General features: G+C 39.7%; 1 protein-coding gene across 3 annotated transcripts in view; it reads right to left on the reverse strand.

The window, feature by feature from the left end:
- The window catches only part of PTPRR (protein tyrosine phosphatase receptor type R), a 139,353-nt gene that overhangs the window by 30,528 nt on the left and 86,027 nt on the right, over positions 1 to 22,798 (reverse strand). For all 3 annotated transcript variants that reach the window (XM_015855940.3, XM_085536816.1, XM_015855949.3), the window contains 2 exons: positions 22,473 to 22,735; positions 3,112 to 3,298 (listed from right to left, as the gene is read on the reverse strand). In XM_015855940.3, coding sequence (XP_015711426.1) covers positions 3,112 to 3,298; positions 22,473 to 22,735 — 450 coding nt within the window. The remainder of the gene's footprint in view (positions 1 to 3,111; positions 3,299 to 22,472; positions 22,736 to 22,798) is intronic.

The raw sequence follows: 22,798 nt of genomic DNA on the forward strand, positions 1-22,798 counted from the left end.
AGGATTTGATGAGGAAACCACAATGCTAGTGCAGGGATAGATAAACCCAGATGACTGCAAAATGCATGAACACGTGTGAATAAGCACAGAAATAACTAGACAATGCATAAACTGTTATAAATATAGTATGACATTTTTTAATAAGTAGAAACTTATAAGCTTCAAGTAGTTGCACTAACGTAACTACAAATGCTTATACATGTAGGCTTTTGTTCTTGGGCTGCTTCACCTATCTGGGCGATACTGTTCTAGTAACAGGTATTTTGGTTCATGTTTGGCTTTTCAGATGCTTCATATACTCATACATGTACAGAGATAAGACTTGGGTCTCTGACAGCATTCCAGAAAACATGGCAAAACTTAGGAAAATGTAGGCTATCCAGTGCAGGGTTTGTTATATTCATCCCACCTTTTTGATGAGAGACAACTTTTATAGATCTAACCATCTCATACTTTCCCATACAGGACTGCACTTTCTGACATTCCAGTGTTTCAAGAACTGAAATTCCTCCATTCCATCACCAAGTTTTGAAGTTCTTTTAAGTAGTAGTAGTTCAAGCTACTAAACAAACACTTGCTAGGTAATTTCTGTTTCTTCTTCTTTGCAAATGAGGTACTTTCAAAAAAAACAAAACACAAAAACATCCAAACTTTCTGCTAACAAACAAACAAGGAAAACAGAAGAAAACAGCACTTTTGTCTTAGTAAATATTGTGGAAATGTATTTCGAACATTTGATACTGACAATTAAAAAGAAGAACTAATACCCCTCTGAGATGCTCATTAAAACAATTCTTTAAACCAAACATAACTCAAAAAAGATCATCTTTCAGTTTTCCATTGAAAACTTCAAACATAATTTCTCAGTTTTCAGTACAGTGGATGTTTTTCATAGGAAATTGTAATTTTAGTCTCAAAAAGACTTTCTTGTTGTATTTTCTTAGCTAGTTAAAACAAGCTGACTGAGCAGAATGAGCAAAGGTTATATATTGTGTTCTTTATATGCTTAATGTTCCTACTAAAGCTATTATCTGTAGCAAGGAAGACATTAGACAGAAAGTGTACTGCAGCCTCATCTTAAAAGATATTTTAAGTCTGAAACTGGAACAGAAAAATCATGATCTTCAGTATAATTCTCCGAAAACGTGGAATGGCCAAAGCTGTATTTCATCCTACATAGAAGAATAAAATATGAGTGTCTGTTGACCCAAAACCAAGCAGGGATGTTGTGTGAGAGGATCTGGGTACATGAAATTCTATGGACAGGCCAGCTTGTTAGGATACAGTTCATACAGACATGGGAACTTAAAACATGAAGATGATGTTTCTCCTTTACCACAAGTTTAGCCTTGTATTTCAGTACCCACTGAGGTATGGAGAACTATTTCCCTCTGAACGCATAATGTCTTATTTATCAATCTTGAATTTCATTTACCTTGCCACATTCACATAATCCTTCTGGAACTTCCTTGAAGTTGATTTCTAATTTTACTACCATACATAATGGAATATCATCATCAAACTTTGTCACCTTACTGTTTAACCCCTTTTTCAGATGGCTTTTGAGCATCTTGGTCAGTTTCTGCTCCAGAGTAGATGTCTCTGAGATTCCAGTGATGACCTTCTTTTACTCTGAGAAGCATCTATATATCCTACAAATCTTTCCTATGCTACAAACTCTGTGTTGATTCTTCCCCACTGTATTGCATATTTTCATATATCTCTTGGCATGCTTCTCTATCATAATTCTTTGCTATTTCTCTGACACATACATCAGATTTACAGATCTATGGTTATTTTGAGCTCTTCTGGAGCCCTTTTGAAGAAGGACTTGTTACTTTTGGCTTTCTGTCTCCACAGATACTGGGACCCAAGTGCTAAGTTATACCTGCCATGATTTAATACATCAGCAATTGCATACATGAAATCCTCCAGGACTCCCGGGAGAATACCAACTTATCCCAGTGATCACCTTTTATTCACTTTATTGATCTGTTCTGTTCCATTAACACTTCAATATTAGACAGACCCTCTTGTGATCTATTTTAATCTACTTCTACCACACAAGTAGGAAATTCCACGCATTCTTCTATGCTTGACCACAGATGTAAATAACATAAACACTCTTCTCCTATTGCCTCACCTTCTCCAAGTCTCTTTTTTATTCCTTTGATCTTCTATTGATCCTTGTACTCTCCATTTCATTTTGTGCTTTTGATCTATTTAAAAATAAAGCTGTAAGGTTTTCTGTAAGTTCAGAACTTTTTTGGCCAGTCTTATTCAGCTTTCACATTCAGCCAGCTTCTGTTTACACTCAGTTCTATTTCCTTTGTAAACATTATCTCCTTATATCTGATAAACTTTTTTATCTATCTGTCTCTTTTGCAATTCTGGTCTTTTTCAAATCTCCTTAAAGTAATGTTAATAACATGTTTTCCATGAGTCAGCTTTCCTGCTGTGATTTGTCTCATCCTGTTCACTGTCTCTGTTGTACATTCCTACCTTTTAAAATACACTAAATACACTTATAGGAGTCTTTTCTGTATTTATTTATTTATTTATTTATTTATTGGTCTTGAGTATATTAGGCCCATAGTATGGAGTATGTGTTAAGGACATGTTAGACTGACTCAGGAGCTGCTTCTCTTTTTGTGGTGTCTGTGTCTGCTCCAAAAATGTCATTTGCAGTAACTAAAAGTTTAGTCTTTGAATTACAAACATTACTAATGCAGGTGATGTTTTCAGGGGGATGAACAAATTCTTCAATTATTACTGTGTTTTCTGTCATCCCATCTCTATGATCTCTCTGAAACTGTCACAGTGTTACTCCTGGATGTTAGTATCGCAGCTATCATGCAACTTTCATCCCACCCATGAACTGAACAGGAATCTGTGTTATCTATGGCTATAGATAACAGTTATCTGTGAGTTATTTATTTATTGCAGTTGAGTTCAGATTTCTAAACGTAAAACACCACCTCGGAACAATCTAATCCTCCCTTCAGAAATGATTTGCACCTTGATATTAAAGTGTTGCCCAAATACTTTTTTTCTACAGTTTCTGTTTTGCCAGTTATCACAAAGTCCTCATGTAAAGCTCATTAAACTCACCATGAATTCTGTTTGAAGTAAATGAGAACATGCAACGGCATCTCGAAGCTGCTGCCTTGTCAGGACGCGACCAGCTGACTGCAGGTATTCCATGGCCACCTTTTCTCGTGGAGTCGGCACAGTAACGAAAGGTTCAACACTTCCCAAACTACTCATATCCAAAGTTAGAGAGACATTGGATCCTCGCCTGCATTAGACAATGAATAAAAGTAATTTTAAAATTAAAATGTATTGTAAATCCCATACCCACTCATGTGACACTGATTGTGTAGTCTGTGTAGTCACTGGGATATTTGGATGTACGAAAAGATTAGTTTCACTGGAACACTGGGTGGTCAGAAAATCAAGATTTTATGGATCATCCTACAACTTGAATCCAACAACAGACTCTTCAAGAACAGTCTGCTATGGAAGAACTTCAGATTGTTCTTAAAAGTAGAAAATGATTCTGGTGTGATACTTAATCTTTCTGTATGCTAAATATGCAAGTGGTATGTTAGTAAGGAACAAATGTTTCAGAGAAAGAAAAGGGAATGTACTTGTAGCATATATGTATAACAAGCTGGAAATAAATTCACAGATGTCAGCTGTATCTTTAAGAATCGACTCAAATCAAATATAAAATGTGGAGGGGAAAAATGATAAAATCAGAAGTAAGTGGAAAGGAAAAGCCAACATCATGGAAACCAAGTTAATAGAAAGTGTAATGGGTGGGATAAGTGAGAATCAAAAACAGCACTGAGCAATGGGAGAAGGAATGGTCTCAGACTTAGAGTACTTATTCAGAAAAAATAAAGCCATCTGAAAAGGGTTAAACAGTAAGGTGACAAAGTTTGATTCAATCATATTTTTGTGCTGTGGAAATACAAATAAAGCACATTTCTGTGTTCAGTATGACTGCTAACCTTTTTGTTGCTTTCTCCAAATCACATGTAAAGAAATGTTTTTCCTAGTTTCAACTCATTAATCAAATGTTACCTACTCAGCCCTTAACTTGAGGCATACTGATGGTGATAAATCCATGCTCTTTTAACTGTGATGACTAAATGCACATCTTTAGGCCTTAATCAGAGTTTCTGTATTTACTAATCAGAAATCGGTACTGTGAAGGTTAAGAGTTAGCCACCTATCTCTGAACTGGGCTATACATACCCTGCTCAATGTAAACATGTCTCTGACATCTACCAAGCAGCAATGTGAACACAGAGATCTGACAACACAAGTTTTATCCCCTTGACTGGAATGCGTATTGGCATATATTATTGTAAATACCACACAAGCATAATCAGTGAGGCAACTGTTATCAGTACTGGGGGAATGCTTTCCCTTAGTGGGCAGCAGAAGTTTTGTTCACAGTTGCCTGTTAATCTCCTCTGGTTATCCACAGGTGGCCTAAAGATATTTGAATGTACACATATTTAAGTGAATTATTTGTCTTTTCTGATGTTGTGACTGAACCTCATGCTGTGTTGCTCTTCTGTTTTCAAATCCTTTTTTTGTCACCAGAATAAGTATACTCTGAGGGCTTATTGCTTTCTCCTCTGGTTGTAACCACGCTAATAGAACACTTTGTTTTGTTCTGACACAGCTTTGATGCACTTCCCTCTCTATTACACATGTCAACAGATCCCTTAGTAACTTTAAATTAAACCATTTCCATCATGTCATTCTGCATGAATAGAAATGATTTCAGCCACCCACTTGCCACTTAGCAAAACACAAAACTACAGTTGCGAGGAAAAGAGACCACCTGATGGAACCAGTGAGTCTCAGATAGAGCCATAGTGTCCTTGAGCCTATTTCAGCTTTTATGATGAGTGGGTGACATCAAGAAATGTGCTGTCGAAGCACACAGATGGTTACAGTGAGTCAGTAACAGAAGCTGTGGTGGGAGAGAGGCAAGATGGAACAGAAGTGGTTGCAGACAGCTGGCTGCCTCCTGGGTCAGACAGGGACAGTTTTTGTTGGCAGAGGGAAGATGGAGTGGTAGGATTCTACTAATTCACCTATGTGGAATGCAGGGCTGAAGGAGCATATTGAGCAGAAGTTATGAACAGCTGTTATATGATGTGTGATCTTACCCTGTCACATAGAAGTCCCATGTGGTGGGTGCTCTCTGCAGGCTAGTCTGGGCTCATGTACCTGAGCCACTTCCTGAGGGACCATTCCTGTCTGCAGGATAGCCAGTCCCTCAGACATTTGTCAAGGAAAACATCCTGCTAGACCACTTTCTCATAAAAACCATCTTGCTTTAGCACCTCTTCTGACCATGACTAGCAATTTATTCCATGGGAAAGGGCTGTCCCTCAAACAGGTGGCTGAGGGTTTCTATCACAGAACAGATCTTTTGAAAATAAGCCAGAAAACTACAGAAGAGTTGCAAAATGAACCACTCCCGAACAGTTCAGACTATCTTTAGTTGAGAAATGGGTAGCAATTGAGATCCAGCCATACTTCTGGAAGAGTCTACTGAGATTTCCCCATATAGAGGAAAAGTATTTTCATTGTTTAGCAACAAAGTAGAGTGAAAATGTTAATATTTTCTTTGGCTTTCACATTGTTATAACTGACAGTGTTGGCAAAAAGACTATTTCCTTTCTAACAACAACAGAAAATATACCTGGCCTAATTATAACTTTGAGTTTGTAGCTTTTACCATTTATGGGGATTATTGACGAATACCAGTGCTGAGAGTCAAATAACTTACTCTGGAACGAAAAAGTAGTTTTAGCTACATATTTAACACATTGAAATCTATATACAGAATAAGTACTGAACAGAGGAAAGAAAATAACTACCTAAAAAGCAACCTTTTTAGAAATCCCACTTGAAGGCATGGGATGGATAATAGCTGTGAAGGTAATTCTTCCATAAAAACGGGCAACTCAACACTTTCAAGAAGAGTGCCTAGGTTAATAAAAAGCTTCTAAGAATGTTTACACTAGCTGACTATTGCCAAGATTAATATTAATCTGCTAAGATTAATATTAATCATATTTACTACTGAATTCTACACCATACTGAGGGGCAGAGCTGAAAGTAGGACATTTCTGCATGATGCTGAGAGACACGGAAGGGCAAGAACCCAATGTATTCTTTATGTTCTAGTGTAAGATGCTTGTAGTTTCAGATTCTGCTCCCATCTCTTGGATTTTCTATGTTCCTCTAATAGTAAAATTGTTCACTTTCAATAGAGGAAAGTAGAAAGCATGTTAAGCAGTGTGCCTTCCTTTTCTTATGCTACTGGAGGCAACACACAATGGATCAGTGGAATCACTGACACTGCTAGTCAGACAACTAATTTTTCTTGGATTCCTCTAAACACCCTGACTACACTTAGGCATCCTTCCATTGCAGATTGCAGTGAAGAAGGCATATGCTTATTTTTTCCCCTTATTTCTGAATATTTTCAATTCTATGTCACAATCCTCTACAAACAGCTTTATTTTCTGTGCCCTGTGTTAATAGCCTGGGCCAATTAGAGAAGATCGATTTGTTCCTTTGTGAGCAGCGTCTCCAGTCCTGGAAAACCTCAAGGTTCTATCTTGGTGGCGATGTGCATCATGTAAGGAATCTGTAAATGTTCATGACAACATCTCATTAAGGTCAACTCAAGACTAACTCTTCCGACACTTTGTCATCTGGGACAGCCACATCATTACTGGGTATTTGAATAAGTGCAATCAGGAAACCACTTGTGTCTGTGTATTGTCTAGTACCTCAGAGGGGGGCCTACTACATACTCACGGCCCTGTTTTCAATAGGGCGATAAGAACATGCTCACTGATGAGAACCCGCTGGAGGATTTCTAATGGTACATTTAATGATGCAGACTTTAGAAGTCAAGTTAAAATAATTAAATAAATAAATAAATAAAGCAATGTTTGTTTTGTTTGTTTCAAAACTCTCAAAAGGAAGCTCCACCTGTCCACCCCAGGGGGCCGCCAGGTTACTAAAGCCTATTAATCATTAGCAAGGTCATTTCCAGGTCTTCCATGACCCTAAAATTAAGCCACGGTTGGTGATTATGACAATCCAGTTACCCGATGCAATTTTTCCCAGTTGATTATTTAAGCTGGACAGCTTCTTTAAATACACCTTTTCATGTTTATTCAGCACTCTCGAAAAACACAACGCCCAGATTCCCATTCCCTAGCGGGCCATGGTCCCTCCCGGTGCTGGGGTGAGTGGCAGGGCTGCAGCCTGTCAGCAGCCATTGCCCTTCGACCCCATCGTTACAGGCACAGGAGGTGCTTCCGCTCTGTATGCCCTCCTCGCCCTGCCTCTACGCCCCTGAAGCTGAAGGCAGGCCTATATCAGACCCGAGTGGAAGGAAGCCATTAATGAGAGGGAAGAGCAGTGCTGGCGGTGGCTGCTAGGGAGAGAGCTGCTTCATGCCTAGAGGTCCTCTGTACGCAGGGATTCTCAGCAGGGCTTCTCTCCCTGTGTTTTATGGCAGGGAAACCATCACTGTTTTCCCATGAGTTTGATTTCTGTGGTATTCTTCTGGTCTATATATGGGTCCTGGTGCTCAGATATTGTGGGGGTACCCAGTGAGCATTCAGGTGGGCTGTAATTGCACTGAAGAAGCACAGTTAGGCACACTGTTTCCACCACTTACTGCCTTATTGATGCCTTTTTGAGTACCAGAATCGTCTTGCTTATCTAGTTTCACGTTTCAGTAGAATAATTCATAGGAAAACAAATGTAAATTCACAAAATTAGGCAATTGGAAAATCATAGGACCCAGCTTTCCTGCTGATCTTCAAAAGTGCTAAGAGGAAAGGGTCATGCAGATGAACAAATGGATAAATGGAGCTGTTGTGGGGTGGGGATGTGAAAAGCTCAGCAAATCAGAAAAGTACATAAGGTTGTTCTTGTTAGTAATCCTGTATTTTGAGATAAAATAAATAAAAAGAGAGTACTGAATAACTCCCATTGACTTCATCAAGAAAAATCAGATCCCGTGTTAAAAAAAAAAAAAAAAAAAAAAAAAAAAGTAGAAGAGAGGAAATATGTAGGGCTTAAAAAATCTTTGAAAAGAACTGAATATACTGCTGTTTCCTATTAGCCTGGGGCAAACAGTAAGACAGCCCTTCTAACATAAAACTGAGACACTTCTTCACAAATCCAGATATACAATGTCCATTATAGTCAGTCGTCAGAAGACAAAGTAATGACTCTCTTTTGAAACAAAACATAACTGGATAAATGCTGAAGTAATATTCGCAGTGCTGTTAAATCATTACATCTAATAAGCATAAGAATAGTTTATGCATTTTTTCACAAATGTTACTTTCTTTGTACTTGATAGTGTGAAATATGCAACACTTTGCACTGGTTGTATTACTGGATGCTTAGGGAAAGTAGGGTGAATGAGACTATTGTTACATTAACCGGTGTGTTAAGCTCTAGATTTTTCCTGCTCATCAGTGCATTATTTCAAACAAGTCTTGTAAGCATGTGGTAAAACTCCATTACTAACAACCTAAACACTAAAAGAGAAGGTTCACTTTTTCTAGGTCTACTTTTATTGTGGAATGGCTGAGTTCGAGATTTTCAGTTTTCTGTTATGATGCAACATATATTAATGAATATTCTGTCAGAAAAACAAAACAAATTATGATAATATTGAAATTCCATTAATGTAACCATCCTCTAATTTACTCCTACTTTCACCAAAGGTCAATCAGTATCTTCAGCGTAAGTTTGAGAAAACATCAAATAAAAATGTCATGCAACTATATGAATGTCATCCAAATAATAAACATTGCACATAGAGCATATAATGCACTTTTTATTTTTACACTGCTAGGTGCTTTATGAAGCATTGCTATACCAGTTTTATACATTGTATGTCTATCATGGAAACTCAGTTTCCCTAATGATCTCTCATTTGCCTGCTAATATTTCGGGGTTCCATTCAGCTTTCACTTGTATAAGTGTTGCAGCTTTTAGGAAATGACTCAGACCTGGGGTTCTCAGCACTTCTAAAATCAAACCCACATCACACAAACTGAAGTGCTAAGCACTCAGAAGCTGCAATCAATGAACTAAGGAGGGGAAACAAGAACTAGTGCTAGAAGCAAGACTAAAACTCAAAGTTCCCTAAATCTACATCATTTCTCAATTTATCTTAAATCATTTTGAAATCATTTGTTGCAGCTTTTCTTCTCTAAAGGCAAATTCTCCTGAATTGATTTTAAGGTTCATTATCACTGATGTCAATCATGTATTTAAAAACAACAGTAGCACAAGAACACAAACTAATTTTGAGAGAAAGTCTGTATGAATATAAAATGACTGATTTATGTTGCATTAAAGAGTAATATGCATCATGACCAATCAATGCAGCCTGATACCTAACAGGTCCTATTCCACTCAGTTCATATTTAGACATTTTGCAGCAAATTTACTATGTATAAAAATAAACAGTGGACACAGTTCTTCAGACCATTTCCATCTTCTGCACTTTGGTATGCAGATGGTCAAAACCTGATCTCCCTCCCAGTCCTGACATCCTGTGCCATTCATAAAACACCAGAAAGTACCTACAGAGCTCCTCTCCTGCCTATGAACTGTGGACTTCTCTTTTTCTATGGGCTTCTGGCCTCAGTTCCAAATGAAATGAATTTTTCAATTCTTACACATTAATCTGTGTAACAGTTTATGTAAACAGTAAACAGTTGATGCTTCTTGCCTCCTACTCGGAGGAAGGGGTTTGGAAGTAACAAGAGCAGACTGTGCATTCTTAAAGAAGAGGATATACAGCTACTGGGAAAGAAGGCTTCCGCCCCTGTGCAGTCTCCTAGGCTGAAGAAAACTTATGGCAGCACCTGGCAGCATCCTCCAGCACTCTCTGAGTCCACAGACACTGATCAGGAGCCTCAGCTATAACGTTTCAATAGCTTCTCTGGAAAGTGAAGGTGCTTCACCCTCCAAACGGTCTGATCTTATTTCCAGAGCCATAACAAGAGCAGCCCAATGCCTCTAACACTAAATTGCAAACAATTCTCAGGACCTACTCAGAGCTCAGCATGTCAAAATGAGCTACGGAAATGGTTTTGACAAGTACTTCTGGACTAAGTTTTAAGCAATCAGTATCTGGTTAGGACAGGAATGGCTCAATATCCTGTGGAGGAAAACAGCTGACATGAGAGTAGTTTCAACTTTCTCTCTTTTAATCATGCTTTCTAATGTACTGCCAATTCACTCCTGTTCTGCCCTCGATAAGGCTATGCTGCTTTGCTACGGGAACTGACTGTTCAAAAATGCAAAGCTTATACAAGCTTCCATCTTTTCCTGTAGATTATTTCAATGATCAAATTGCATTTTGTCACGCAAACTCCTCTCTCCAATAAAATTTGAATGGTAACACAAAGTTATATTTCAGGCTCATTCTCACATATACACATTTCTAGCATGGGTAAAAACTGAGTTAAATGTTCAGAAACAAAAATAAAATGAAGATGCTAATTTGTTGTGCTCATTTGAGTTGTTTATTCTGAGGACTGAATAAATGTTTTCTAATTTATGGTTAATTTGTTTTAGATGGTAGAGCTTTAATTGAATGCAGTCATGTTTATTGCTACTATTAGCTGCTTTCATTGCAGTATTGTTCTGTTTCATACTGGAGGCCTCACTGCATAAGCATACAGGCTAACCTGTTTTGCCTCCAATTAATACACATGCTAATTTAAACCAAGCTACAATGAATATAAACAAAAGTAACTGAAAGAATAGGAAAACAGAAAAGAGAATGGAGAGGAAAAACATTCAATTGTTAGGGATGCAAAGATTAAACAAAAGCTCAGGTTAAAGAGTTCAGATAATGCATAAGGAAAACCAACAAGAAAAGTTAAAAAAACCTCACATATTCTGTCTGCTGTATCTTTTTCTCTCTTTCTTTCTCTCTCTCTTTCTCTCTTTCCTTCTTTCTTTCTTTCTTTCTTTCTTTCTTTCTTTCTTTCTTTCTTTCTTTCTTTCTTTCTTTCTTTCTTTCTTTCTTTCTTTCTTTCTTTCTTTCTTTCTTTCTTTCTTTCTTTCTTTCTCTTTCTTTCTTTCTTTCTCTCTTTCTTTCTTTCTCTCTCTCTCTTTTTTTTTTTTTTTTTAATGAAGAACTTAAAAATGAGCAATTTTCTATCATTTCCAATTTAGTTCTCCTGGGTAGCTGCAGTCCAAGTGCTTCGCACAGCACACATGAGGCTCACTTATTTGCTAAACACTATAGAGTGCCAAGAGGGTGTTTGCCTGCAGTGTTCAAAGAACTGCCTATCAGGCCTACCTAAGAGAAGGGATGTGATAAATGAGAATGAAGAGATGCAACACTATAGCAGATTTGGGGGAGGTATTTTTTTTAATACTGCATACCAGCTTAGATGATTTTTGTTTTAATAAAACAAAGTAATCTCAGTAAGTCTCTTTAGCATCTTGTGTTCTATATTAATTAACCTCGCAAGAGCAATTTCCACCTCCAACCTGCTGATCCTTTAAGGAATAAAATACGCAATCCTTAAATCCACACAAGCAAGAAAATAACCTATTAACATGTGAATGTACTGCAATACACTTTGGAGAAAACCAGCCATTCTGGAAAAATAAATGGATAGAAATATTCTTCATATAAATGAGCGGAGAGAGTTCTTTATACTGTATCAGTAAGAAAAAACTATTTTTTTTTTGCTGTTACTTGAAAACTAATCAGTACAATGAGTTCTTTCCTGGTGCATTTGCCATTTGGGAAAGACAGGAAGGAACATCTGGGAAAAGAGGCGTTTACTACACCCTGTCAACCTTCAGATAATAAAAAAGCACATTCCTTGTTTATTTGACTTGGTCTTCATTATCTTTAAATTACTGCAAGTGTCACAGAGAAGATTTCCAAGCAGACAAATGAATTGTTAGTACACTTTGAAGAAATTACTGACTGACAGCAGTTCCTGAAGAATATAAAACCTGCAGGCCCACAGCAACAAAGCTGCGCCATCTATGGACAGTGTCCTTCGTTCCCGAAGGCAGCTGATGCAATTGCTCCATTCAGTGACACGGTGGGCCAAGTATCTCAGGCTGAATGTACAGACATCCTTTTAGCTCCTTTGGAAGGAGCTTCCATCCTTTGGAAGGGACACAGTCTCCTTTCTAAAGTGATTCATGTGCCTAAGCTACACTGCAAGTTGATGGGATTTAGGCTCTCAAAGACAGGAGTCAGAAATGTACACTCAGGTCTGCTATCTATTTAAGTATGTTAACCTTTCTCTGTTCTCAGTATTTTCTTCATGATTCACTTCACATTTCTCCATTAGTTTCCAGCCATGCTTTCTATTGGAATGCTTGCTCAAACAAGTACATTAATGCACCAATTACCTGGATTCCTTTTGAAAATAGGGTTTAGGATATCCGCTTGGCTTTGCAATTTGAAATGGAGAAATGCTTGAATGCTTTCAAAAGACAGCTGTAAGTGTTCAGTACCAGGGCTTACATTACCTTGAACTCCAGGAATTAAATACATCTTTTTAAGTCCCATTAAGGCCTAAGCAGCAGTTGAGAAACAGACAGGTAAGTGGCTTGGAATTTCTTTCTATAGAGCTCAGCAGGTCCCATAGCTTGTACATGGAGGCCTTTGCCATGCCTGCTGCTCACCTACATCAGAGATGTACCTACAAATGAATGTATAGGCTGAGATATAGAGAAGGGAAACGTGTCTGTACTTGCGCCCAGAGATATAGGCACAGGTCTGAGGAAAGGCTTCCTGGATCTACTCTTCAACATATACTACATCAATGAATTCATATATTCTGGAAACTTCAGAGGGAAATAATTATAATTTATAGTTCTCTATTAGCAAAGGATTCCTGGCCTCAAAAATCTGAGCAGCACTTTATATAAATTCACTTTAATTAATCTGAATAGAGAAGGGAAATTGGAGGGGTCTGATAAAAGCAGAGTTACTTTAAACATACAAAGAGTAATGAAATAAAGAGAAGGCAGAAGTTATATTTGAAAGAAAATAGAACTGCTTTCCTTGCCCCAGCCTCTACCCCATCTCCCTCACCCTAAATACTCAACATGTAGGGCTCCATATAACTAATGATGCAGCATTTGTCATATTAAAATATATGGAAGGGAGTGATGTAGGCATGAAGCTGGCGTACTATGTCAGATCAAAGGTTAACCTGTATCCTGTTTTCAAATAGTCACAAAGAGGAGGTGTAGGGAAAGGACACCAGCAAAGTAAGCAGGAATTTCCAATTACTTAATTAACACTGATACTTTCTGTCAGTATGCCTTCCAGCTTCTGGCTATCTGTAGCTTAAGAATAACTGGAACAAAGCATTGATCACACATCTTAGTTTCTGGTGGCTTCTCTTCTGAACTCTTCCTTCCAGACAGCAAGCTTTGCTCACTTTATGACCTTTGCAATGTCCCAGGACCACAATCTCTGTAGCATTAAGAATTTGAGCTGGGCAATAGCAAATGCTACACATGGTGACCAGAGTGGAATTTAGGCCATCCACACTGGAGAAAATCCTTGTGATAAAGCAGAAAACATTTATTTCATTCTAATCTTATCAGCAAATTGCAAATGCATTCGCTGTAGCTGAAGGATTACCCTTGGGATTAATTACAGTACCAGCTTTCTGATTTTCACAATGCTTTCTTCTTTCACAAACCTACTATGTAGTGTGCTCTGAAGGCTAAATTCTCTTTGCAGATACCTCTACAAATCCACTGAGGCAAAACAAACTAAGTAGGGTATGAAGTGAAACAACACCATGCAAATTGGATTTACCAGCTATCCAGCACTTTGCTGCAGCCTCAATTGTTTTCCTTTATTTGTTGTAAGACCACACTGTTATGGCCACTATCAAACACAGGGAAAGGAACTGAAAGCCTTTAGACTGTACGAACATCCTCCAGTGGAATTTGCTACAACTCCGGAAGGATCTGAGACATCTCAGAGAAGAGAGATAGAGCTTCCCAAGGGACAGAGGGGCAGGCTCTGCTGCCTCCTGCTTGCACTGGCTCCAACTCTCATTGGCAGTGTGGCTTTGCAGGGAGCTGGTGTTGGTCATCCCGAAGCACTGAGACGGAATTCCCTAGAGAAATACTGTGCTTAACGACATTTTTCTGTGTGGGAATTATATACAGCACTTCCCCTTCTGATGCCTATCACATATTTGAGCAGTCATTTGAAGTTGCTGTGTTCTGTTTTGCTCCTGTTATCAAGATGCAGTATTAACATAACAGAGATAATTATAGCTACCATAAATTAATAACAACAATGTCCACTGTTTGTTAAGTATCAAAAGCACATTCTTTGACAGGGCACAAAAGGGAAGTCCCTGTTCTCATAAAGAGATATCGCTGTCATAGCTTCTTACAGATTCAATTGGCTAGAGGACAGAATGAAGAGTTCAAGAGTTTGGGTATTTTATGAAGATGCAAAACTGGTTTGCATGATTATCTTGGATTAGTCACTTAACCAATTAATGTCTCATTTGCCTTAGCATGAAAACAATAAGAGCTTCTGAAATATATTGGTCATACTACACTAAGGGTCCAAGTCAAAACAAATGGATGCATCAGCTTGGATGTGATGGAACCAAGGCAGACAGACAACTCTATCAAGAGCTGGGCTGAAATGTCAATGTCATATGGAATCAGCTACCACCTATAGGAAATGTTTCCTGGGCTAAGCCATTCTCACAGCATACTTCAGGCATCCTCATGAAGTAGTATTGCTTCTCTGTTTCCCAAGGCTTGCATGGCTGCCTGCACACATCTACTATCTTAGGTTTAGAATTTCAGAGGTTTTTTTTTCTTCTTCTTCTTATTTTAATGGAAAATCATTTAATCTCTCTGTATATAAAGAATCTTGTACAAACAGATCCTGATATGTGACCACGGCACTCAGGTGCTACATTAATATAAATGCTAAGAGCATTTACCACAAGAGCTAAGGAACAGAAATAGCGTGACCTATAGCAGTGTTATTTGAGGAAAGGTGTGTTTGCAAACAAGTGACATTTCTGCTAGCAAATGCTGTTAAGCTTTCTGTACATAGTGATTCTGCCTGTGTAGGAGATCTCTGCTGAATTTCCAGGACTGGCTCTTTCCAAAAATAAGCGATGTTATTATTCAACTGCCATCATTTGCAAGTGTTCTTCTGACAAGGCACAGAAATAAAATGAATTATGACTGCAGTCAAATAAGAGAGTCATGGCCTGAAATATTAACTGTTGGCTACTATGTAAGCTGGATGCTTAGTAACTATTGTCCAGTACGTGGCTTCCTGCAATTCAGAGACATACTTACTTATTTCATATTTCATTTTTTGGAGACACTTGGATGTTTTTCTTTTCTTTCTTCAGCTGGTGTTCCCTGTCTGTTCCTAATGTTTTAAATTAAAGGCAATTGAGGTAAATTCAACTTTAAGCAATCCTGCAGAGCAGCTGGACAAGAGGAATTGCTTGATCAGTGAGAAATACAGTGCAAAACAACAGAGAAGGTGAATATTTCTGCCTCAGTTTGAGGCATAATCCTTTTTCAAACATTACTGGGAATATTCAAGGAGACTTTATAAAAAAGTCACCAAATGTGAAAAATAACCCTTAACTGTAAATACAAAAACTTTGTATATCTGGTATGGATGCTCCTTTCTGCACTGGTTGCTCATTTTCCTGAAATCAGCACCTGTGGAATCTAGTCAAGGACTTGTGAACTGCAGTGCAGGTCACCCCATGCAATACAGTAGCCTGACTCTTATAATGTGTGCTCTCCTCACTCTCTTTGTCCTCAGCACCACATTTCCACCACTGCCCATAAAAAAAGGTGGTATATTTGGTTGTAAATGCCACTGATGGACACAGCCTGCTAAGGGCTGAGCTATTTGGAACAATCAAGTCCAGCTAATTCGCATCCTCACTTTTCCAGCTGTCCCAGTCTGTCTACATATTAGCCTCAGTCATCATCCCTTTCTGTGATGGGTGGCTACAGAAGCAAAGCAGAGCCAAAGAAGTCAATCACTGAAAAGCAGCAGCCTTTGGTTTATCTTTTTGGCCAAACAGTGCTTAAAAACCCAAGCCTGCTGATGGACAAGACAAAGGAATTACTCACACAGCTCAAATTACTGCATGCCCAGGGCAACAGTGACCTGTGTGATCCTAGGTCTTCAGAAGCATTTAAATATTAACATAGATATTTCCCTTCAGTTCCTTGTGCTGTGTGTTACTTTTCAAAAGATCAACTGGACGAATCACTGCAAAGCCACCAAAACTGTCTACCAGATGGCGGCCACTGATTAATTTGTCTTAACTTAAGCCAAAAAGGAAGAAAATGCGATGGGTGGAGCAGTAAAGACAAGCACAATCAACATCCGACCAAAGAGGGTTTCCTGTCACCTTGGGAACAACACTGATTGGCACTGTGGTTTCCTGTGTACAAGCTAAAACCAGTAGCAACTGGAGTAACAAGAATAAACGCAAGATAAGAGACCTGGGAATACAATAAAATTATTATAAAATTCCTGACTAAAGCTTATGGGATGGAAAAGGCAAAACCAAGCATAGGCATGGGCTGCATTCTGAACATCGTGTTTCCCTGCATCTGAGAGGACTAATAAGCGATAACAGAATTTCTTTTCTGAATAATGGTGGGCTAGTGTGCCTGAATCATCCCCTCCCAGAAATGAATGCTAAGTGCCTTCAAGAATTTTTAGCTCTTTGCAAGAGAGAAATTAAAAGGGAATGTGAGACAATTTAGAGGTGACCAAGTGGAGATGGAGCTAGGAGAGGCAATGTACCATCTACCCATGGTAACACAAAGTAATTTGCAGGAGGTGCTAGAGACACAGGGAAATGGACTGTGGGTGCATGTTTTTGGGGCTGGCACATATTTATTTGCATCTATTTATTTAGACCATTAACTCCCAGAGACTATTGCTCCAAGGAGCTCTAACTTTAACCAAAGCACCTTCTAAAGCAGCCAGGAGTCAAACAGTTAAAATATGGTATTTAAAAGGTCTTTGTTAGGCTGTTGCCTGAGTTCACTTCCCCTTCAGAAACAGGACAATTGACATTCCTGCCCTTTTCCTACACTGCAGATAAGCAAAGAGGTCTACAATGAACTTGGCTGAACAGACATTTGTGCAATTCAGGGGTCCAGCGTCTGCAGAAAGTTTTCAGGGAGACCTTGCACTAACAGAAATGTTACACCAGTGCATGCTGGATGTAAAGCATAGTTCTGTATCTAGTCATGAATTCACACCCTAAATGAGACCTTTTACCTCCCGGCCACTGATCAAAAGATCCTCACACCTGGATCCCATTTCATATTCCCCACCACTCAGATTAGTTTCTCTCAGTGCAGTGCAGAACCTCTGCCCTTACCCAGGCATGCTGCAGCCTTCAGCCAGCTGAGATGGCCTCAGTGGTTCCTGGGGAAGGAGGACAGTGCTGGACTGGTGGGAGACCCAAGCTGAAATGAGGGTTGCTAGAAGGACTACTCCCATCATGTGAACTTCCACACCAGATGTACACTTCTTGGTGTGCAAATCACATCAACAAAAAGCAATTAAGCAGTGCCAGGGAACAGTCCCAGGAACTGATACTTGGTAATCAGTATGGTTGAATTTCAAACCTTGCCCTTGGCTTGCTTTTAGCCTTTGCCAACAAAACTGCTCCAAAGCAATTAATTACCTGCCATTGTTTGGGAATGAGCATGTGCACCAACCATTCCTGCTAGGCAGCTAGCATCCAGGCCCCTCCCTTTGAGAAGTAAAGGGAGCTTGGCAGCATGGACACTGACTAACCTCTTCTACTGGCCTCGGTGCTGATAAATGCTTCTGGATGTATGAATTTGTTAGACCATCTTACACAGCTGGATAGCATGTAGTTAAGAGGTCTGCCAAATTCTTAGAGAAATGGTTTTTTTTAGGTCCTTCTGTAATGTTCTCTTTACTCTCTAGAAATATCATGCACCGACAACAGCACATAGTTTCCTCACTGCTCTTCAGATTCAGGGCATCTTCTTGCTGTACCCTTCCAGATGCACACATGGGCCCGACAGCCTGTAACCAGCACAGGAGGTCTGTGCAGTGTGTCCAAAGCACTCTGGTAAGCTGGCAGCAGAGGCAAAGGGCTGGAGTACAAGCATTCTACCTCCCACCTCAAACTCCCCTTACTGGTCCTTGGTGCTTTCCAAATTCCTTCTAATAGGAGATCAGTGTAAAATCATTCTCCAGCTTTTACTTTTGTGTTGGCAGATAGCTGAGCTTTGAACAATTGCACTGACATTTTCCTGAAAACAATCCTAGGATTTAAATTAAGAACGCAGAAAGCATATTCAGCTCCACACAATAGGGTAAATTTATCCTCCAAATCTTTGCAAACTTAGTATATTTCAGCCAGGAAATTCAAGGCCCCTTCCTGTAAATATATTAAGTTCCCATGCCTGTGTCATAAAATACAGAATCTGGCATGTTTACAATCCTCAGACTGCAAGGTGCTACCGTCTGTGTATTGCTTTAAATGATTATTCACAATAGCCGGTTTTATACAAAGATAGCAGATCAGCAATGCCGTAATTATATTTGCAGCACCAACAGAGCTCTGTGATTTAAATATCAGAACAGAAACAGAGAGAATTGTTGGAATTTCCTCTAATCTATTAGAGATTTGGTTGAACAGTGATACCCTGAGATGCAGATGCCTATGTAAATGAAATGAAGAGTACATCAGTTTTTTTAACCTGTTTCCTACACATCTTACTAAGTTGATTGAGGGTGACTGTTTTGCATGCAGTGGCATTAATATAACTAATCATTTTAACAGGTACTGCTTTTCTAACATCAGGAGAATAAATATCACAGTTAGTACTTGACATCCATGGTATTTATCAGCTGGATGGCAACTGGTAGGGAGCAAAAATTGTATATGATGTGGCCTGAACAATAGTTCAGCTTTTGTAGCTGTGCAGAATAACTACAAAGGTCACTCTGAAAGTAATGCCTCATATTTCCATGAAAACTACAGCAGATACAAAGAGCACAATGACACAATTTGATAGAGCAAGTTTCCGGCTACAATAAAGCCCCTATTTTCCAATATAGCCAGCACCAACAGCCATGCATTTTGTTGCCAGAAATCAATAAGAACCTGCATGCCATACTTGTCAAAACCTGCACCAGAAGAGGTGAGCCAAAGTTTCATAGCTGCTACGACAGCTTCATTGCTAGGAAAACGTTGCCCATGCAGCCCAACTTTCATTGTGCTTATATCCATTCTTTGGTCTCCACAAACATTCAGCAAATGTCAAAGAATGTCAATTGCTGCGATTTTTTCCACATGGAGGAATTCAGTTTCACACCTTTGCATCACACGCACTCCCATGTCAGATACCATTCTCTCAGACTGCCCCTCTGCTGCCATCTGTCACACAGCAACAAAACGTAACACAAGATTGGTGGGAAGTTTCAGCCTCTACTGCTATATTACCAAAATCCGTCTGTTGTGAGCCAATGTAATAACATAGGAGGCATTACTTTTGGAGCAGACTTCATATGAGAACAACTATCAGTATTAACATAGGAATTTAAATCCAAGTCCTTACAGTCCATAATTTCTCTGCACAGGTGTCAAACAGAAGATGTTTCTGAGAAGGATCCCAAGGGAAGGTAGAGAACAACCACTGTTCTTATTTCTTCTGTGCATGGACATGAGTACCTGTTGATAATACATTCCTGATTCAAATATTATCTTTCCGCCTGTTCCATGGACTAGTACGGGCTATCTCAGCACACTGTTGGTATTTTAAGTTATTTAAAACTGTTTTGCTTTTCTTTTCTGTCAGAATATGTGTCTTTCTTATATAGTAAGGAAGCAGACAGAGGTAACCAGAGGTAAATTAACTTTGCAAGACACAGTATTTTAACCTACCTTTCATTATACATACAAGTAGCTATTCTTATTGTACGTCTATAGAGTATTTGTTTGAACTGGAGAACTGTCAACTCATGGGCATCTTCTGGATGATAAGGGACATCTCACTGTTTCCAGCCTGCACCATGGGTTTTTACAGTACTCCTCTGCTTTGTAGGGAAAAGCAGCACCATGTACAGACCTCTCATAATCAAGGCTCAAGCCAAGATTCAGCACTATCTGTTAGGTTTGTGGGATGTCATAATTGACACTGGTCAAGCCTTACTCTGCTGGAAAAAGAAAAATATGTATATATATACATACACATATACACACACACATATGCAGTCAGATCTACAGCCAAAGCTGGACTAAAAAATGCTTGCCAATCCATCACCAGCTATTCAGAACATACTGATTCTCAGTTTCTGAACCTGGGAGGGGGCAACCTGGATATAAGTACAGACTGGAGGATGAGAGGCCGTAGAGCAGTCCCTCAGAAAGGGACAGAACCATGGAATCACAGAATGCATTAGGTTGGAAGGAACCTTAAAGACCATTCGGTTCCAATGGTGACAGTGACAGTGCCCAAGGGGATGGCACAGCCCCAAGCTGCCAGAGTTCAAGGAATGTCTGAATACTGCTCTCAGACATAGGGCTGGGTTTGAGTTGGACTCAGTGACCTTTGTGGGTCCCTTCCAATTCGGGATATTCTGTTCTGTGGGTGTATGGACCCCCTGGGGACCCGCAGCGCGCAGCTCTGCAGGGAACGCAAAGCTGTATGCAGGCGGCACGGCTCGGCTCGGCTCGGCTCGGCACAGCACATCACACCACAGCACAGCACAGCACAGCACAGCATCCTCCCTCCCGCTCTAGATGTCGCTCTTCCCTTACAAAGCCCAGCGCCTCTCTACAGCCGCTCGCAGCCCGGCCCCGTGTCTGGACCCTGGCAACCTCAGGACAGAATCTCGGTGATGGGCTGTGAATCTGACTGAAAACCAGATCCCGCTGCTTATTTCAGAGGACAATAATATAACCTACTCCCTGTAGTTTTCTCTTTCACATCCCACACTATGTGCTTTATAACTAGGATCTGGAATCCTACATATAAATGAGAGTTGGAACGAGAGCAAGTATCAAAACTGATTTGCTTGCTTCCCCCATTCCTCATTTTGCGATATGACTACAGTTTTTATGACAGATTTGCCTTTCAGCATCTTTTACTTGTGTAAACTCAGCGTGGTTCATACAGCCATTGATAAAATCTGTCACTGAAATCCCACTGTTCCAAGTGAATTAGAATTATGGCTCAGCTCCGAGAGTCCTCAAAGGGAATGCTCCCCTTGGTCTGCCTTTCCATTCAGATCTTCCCACCACATTTGTGTAGTGTCCTTTCATTTATCTCCTGTGCCGGGGCAGAAGAGTTCAGTTGCATGGCTGTATGCTACATTAGTTATTCAGAGCACGGATGCCTTATGAAAGTGGCCTGCAGCCATGAGGCAAGGAATTATATAGGTTTCTAACAGAGGAGAGACAGATGTCAGTGTGCATTCTCCTGTTGGAAGAATAACTATTTTTATAAAAAGAAAACTGGCCCAATATTTAAAAGTTAGAATGAGTTTTGTGTGCAATGTCTGGTGCACGAGGATTTTTAAGGAGCTGATCACAAGGGTTGCTTTCATTACTAATCACTTCTCCTTTTTCGTAATGCCTGAAGACCTTAGGCTGTATCCCTATCATGAGAGAAAACTGATGTTAAAGTGATAGTAGAAACACTTTACAAGACCGGTAAACATATTTAGTTGCAGTATTTCTCCTTCCAAAGTTTCCCACATATTAGGAGTTTCTTAACAATGTGAATGCCCTTTGCTGACAAAAGACAAGCATCTGCTCTGTCCTCTGCCAGGATCTCCAAGATCAAAACAGGCAAAGTAAAGGGAAAAAGAAAACAGTGATTTGAGGCAATTGTTGGAAAGGGAAGAAACAAAATAACAAAAGGAGTTATAGTACTACAGTTAATCCCAGCTCAAACTTCTGGTTCATTGCACGTGTGAATAGGAAATGAGGGAATACCATAAGATAGACACTAACACACCAAAATCCCACATCTAAGATGTCTGCAAGATGACTCCTCCAGTCCACAGTCAGAGGAGACATAGGCAATCGTAGAATCTTAGAATGGCCTAAGTTGAAAAGGACCACAATGATCATCAAGTTTCAGCCCCCCCTGCTATGTGCAAGGTTGCCAACTGCTAGATCAGGCTGCCCAGAGCCACATCCAGGCTGGCCTTGAATGCCTCCAGGGATGGGGCAGCCACAACTTCTCTGGGCAACCTGTTGCAGTGCATCACCACCCTCTGAATGAAAAACTTCTTCTTAAAATCAAACAACAGAAATAATATGACAAAACAGAATAAATTCTAAATGTGCTGGGCACCATCCTACCTTTCCTGGAGCCCCACAGATTTCATTCTGAAAGGAGATGGACTGGCACACGGGGGAGGTTTGAGCTCAGGAACACATTGGCCTTGAGGGTCCACTACCACGTTCACAACCTTTGGAGCCTGTTCAGGCTGGACCATGCTGTTGGTGGTCTTATATTCAGATCGAGATGTCTGCAGGGGAAGTGGTGAGAGGTGGATCTCTTGCTTTTTTTCCTTCTCTTGTCTCAGCGACAACTGGATTTTCTCCTTTAATCTATACAGAACCTATTGGAACAGAGAGGAAAGTCCAATCCTGATTTGCTGGTAAACAAGGTAAGGAAGGAACCA

The sequence above is a fragment of the Coturnix japonica genome, chromosome 1 (assembly GCF_054131305.1).
Source record: "Coturnix japonica strain WE chromosome 1, WE-NBRP24, whole genome shotgun sequence".
In the NCBI taxonomy this organism is placed as follows: domain Eukaryota; kingdom Metazoa; phylum Chordata; class Aves; order Galliformes; family Phasianidae; genus Coturnix; species Coturnix japonica.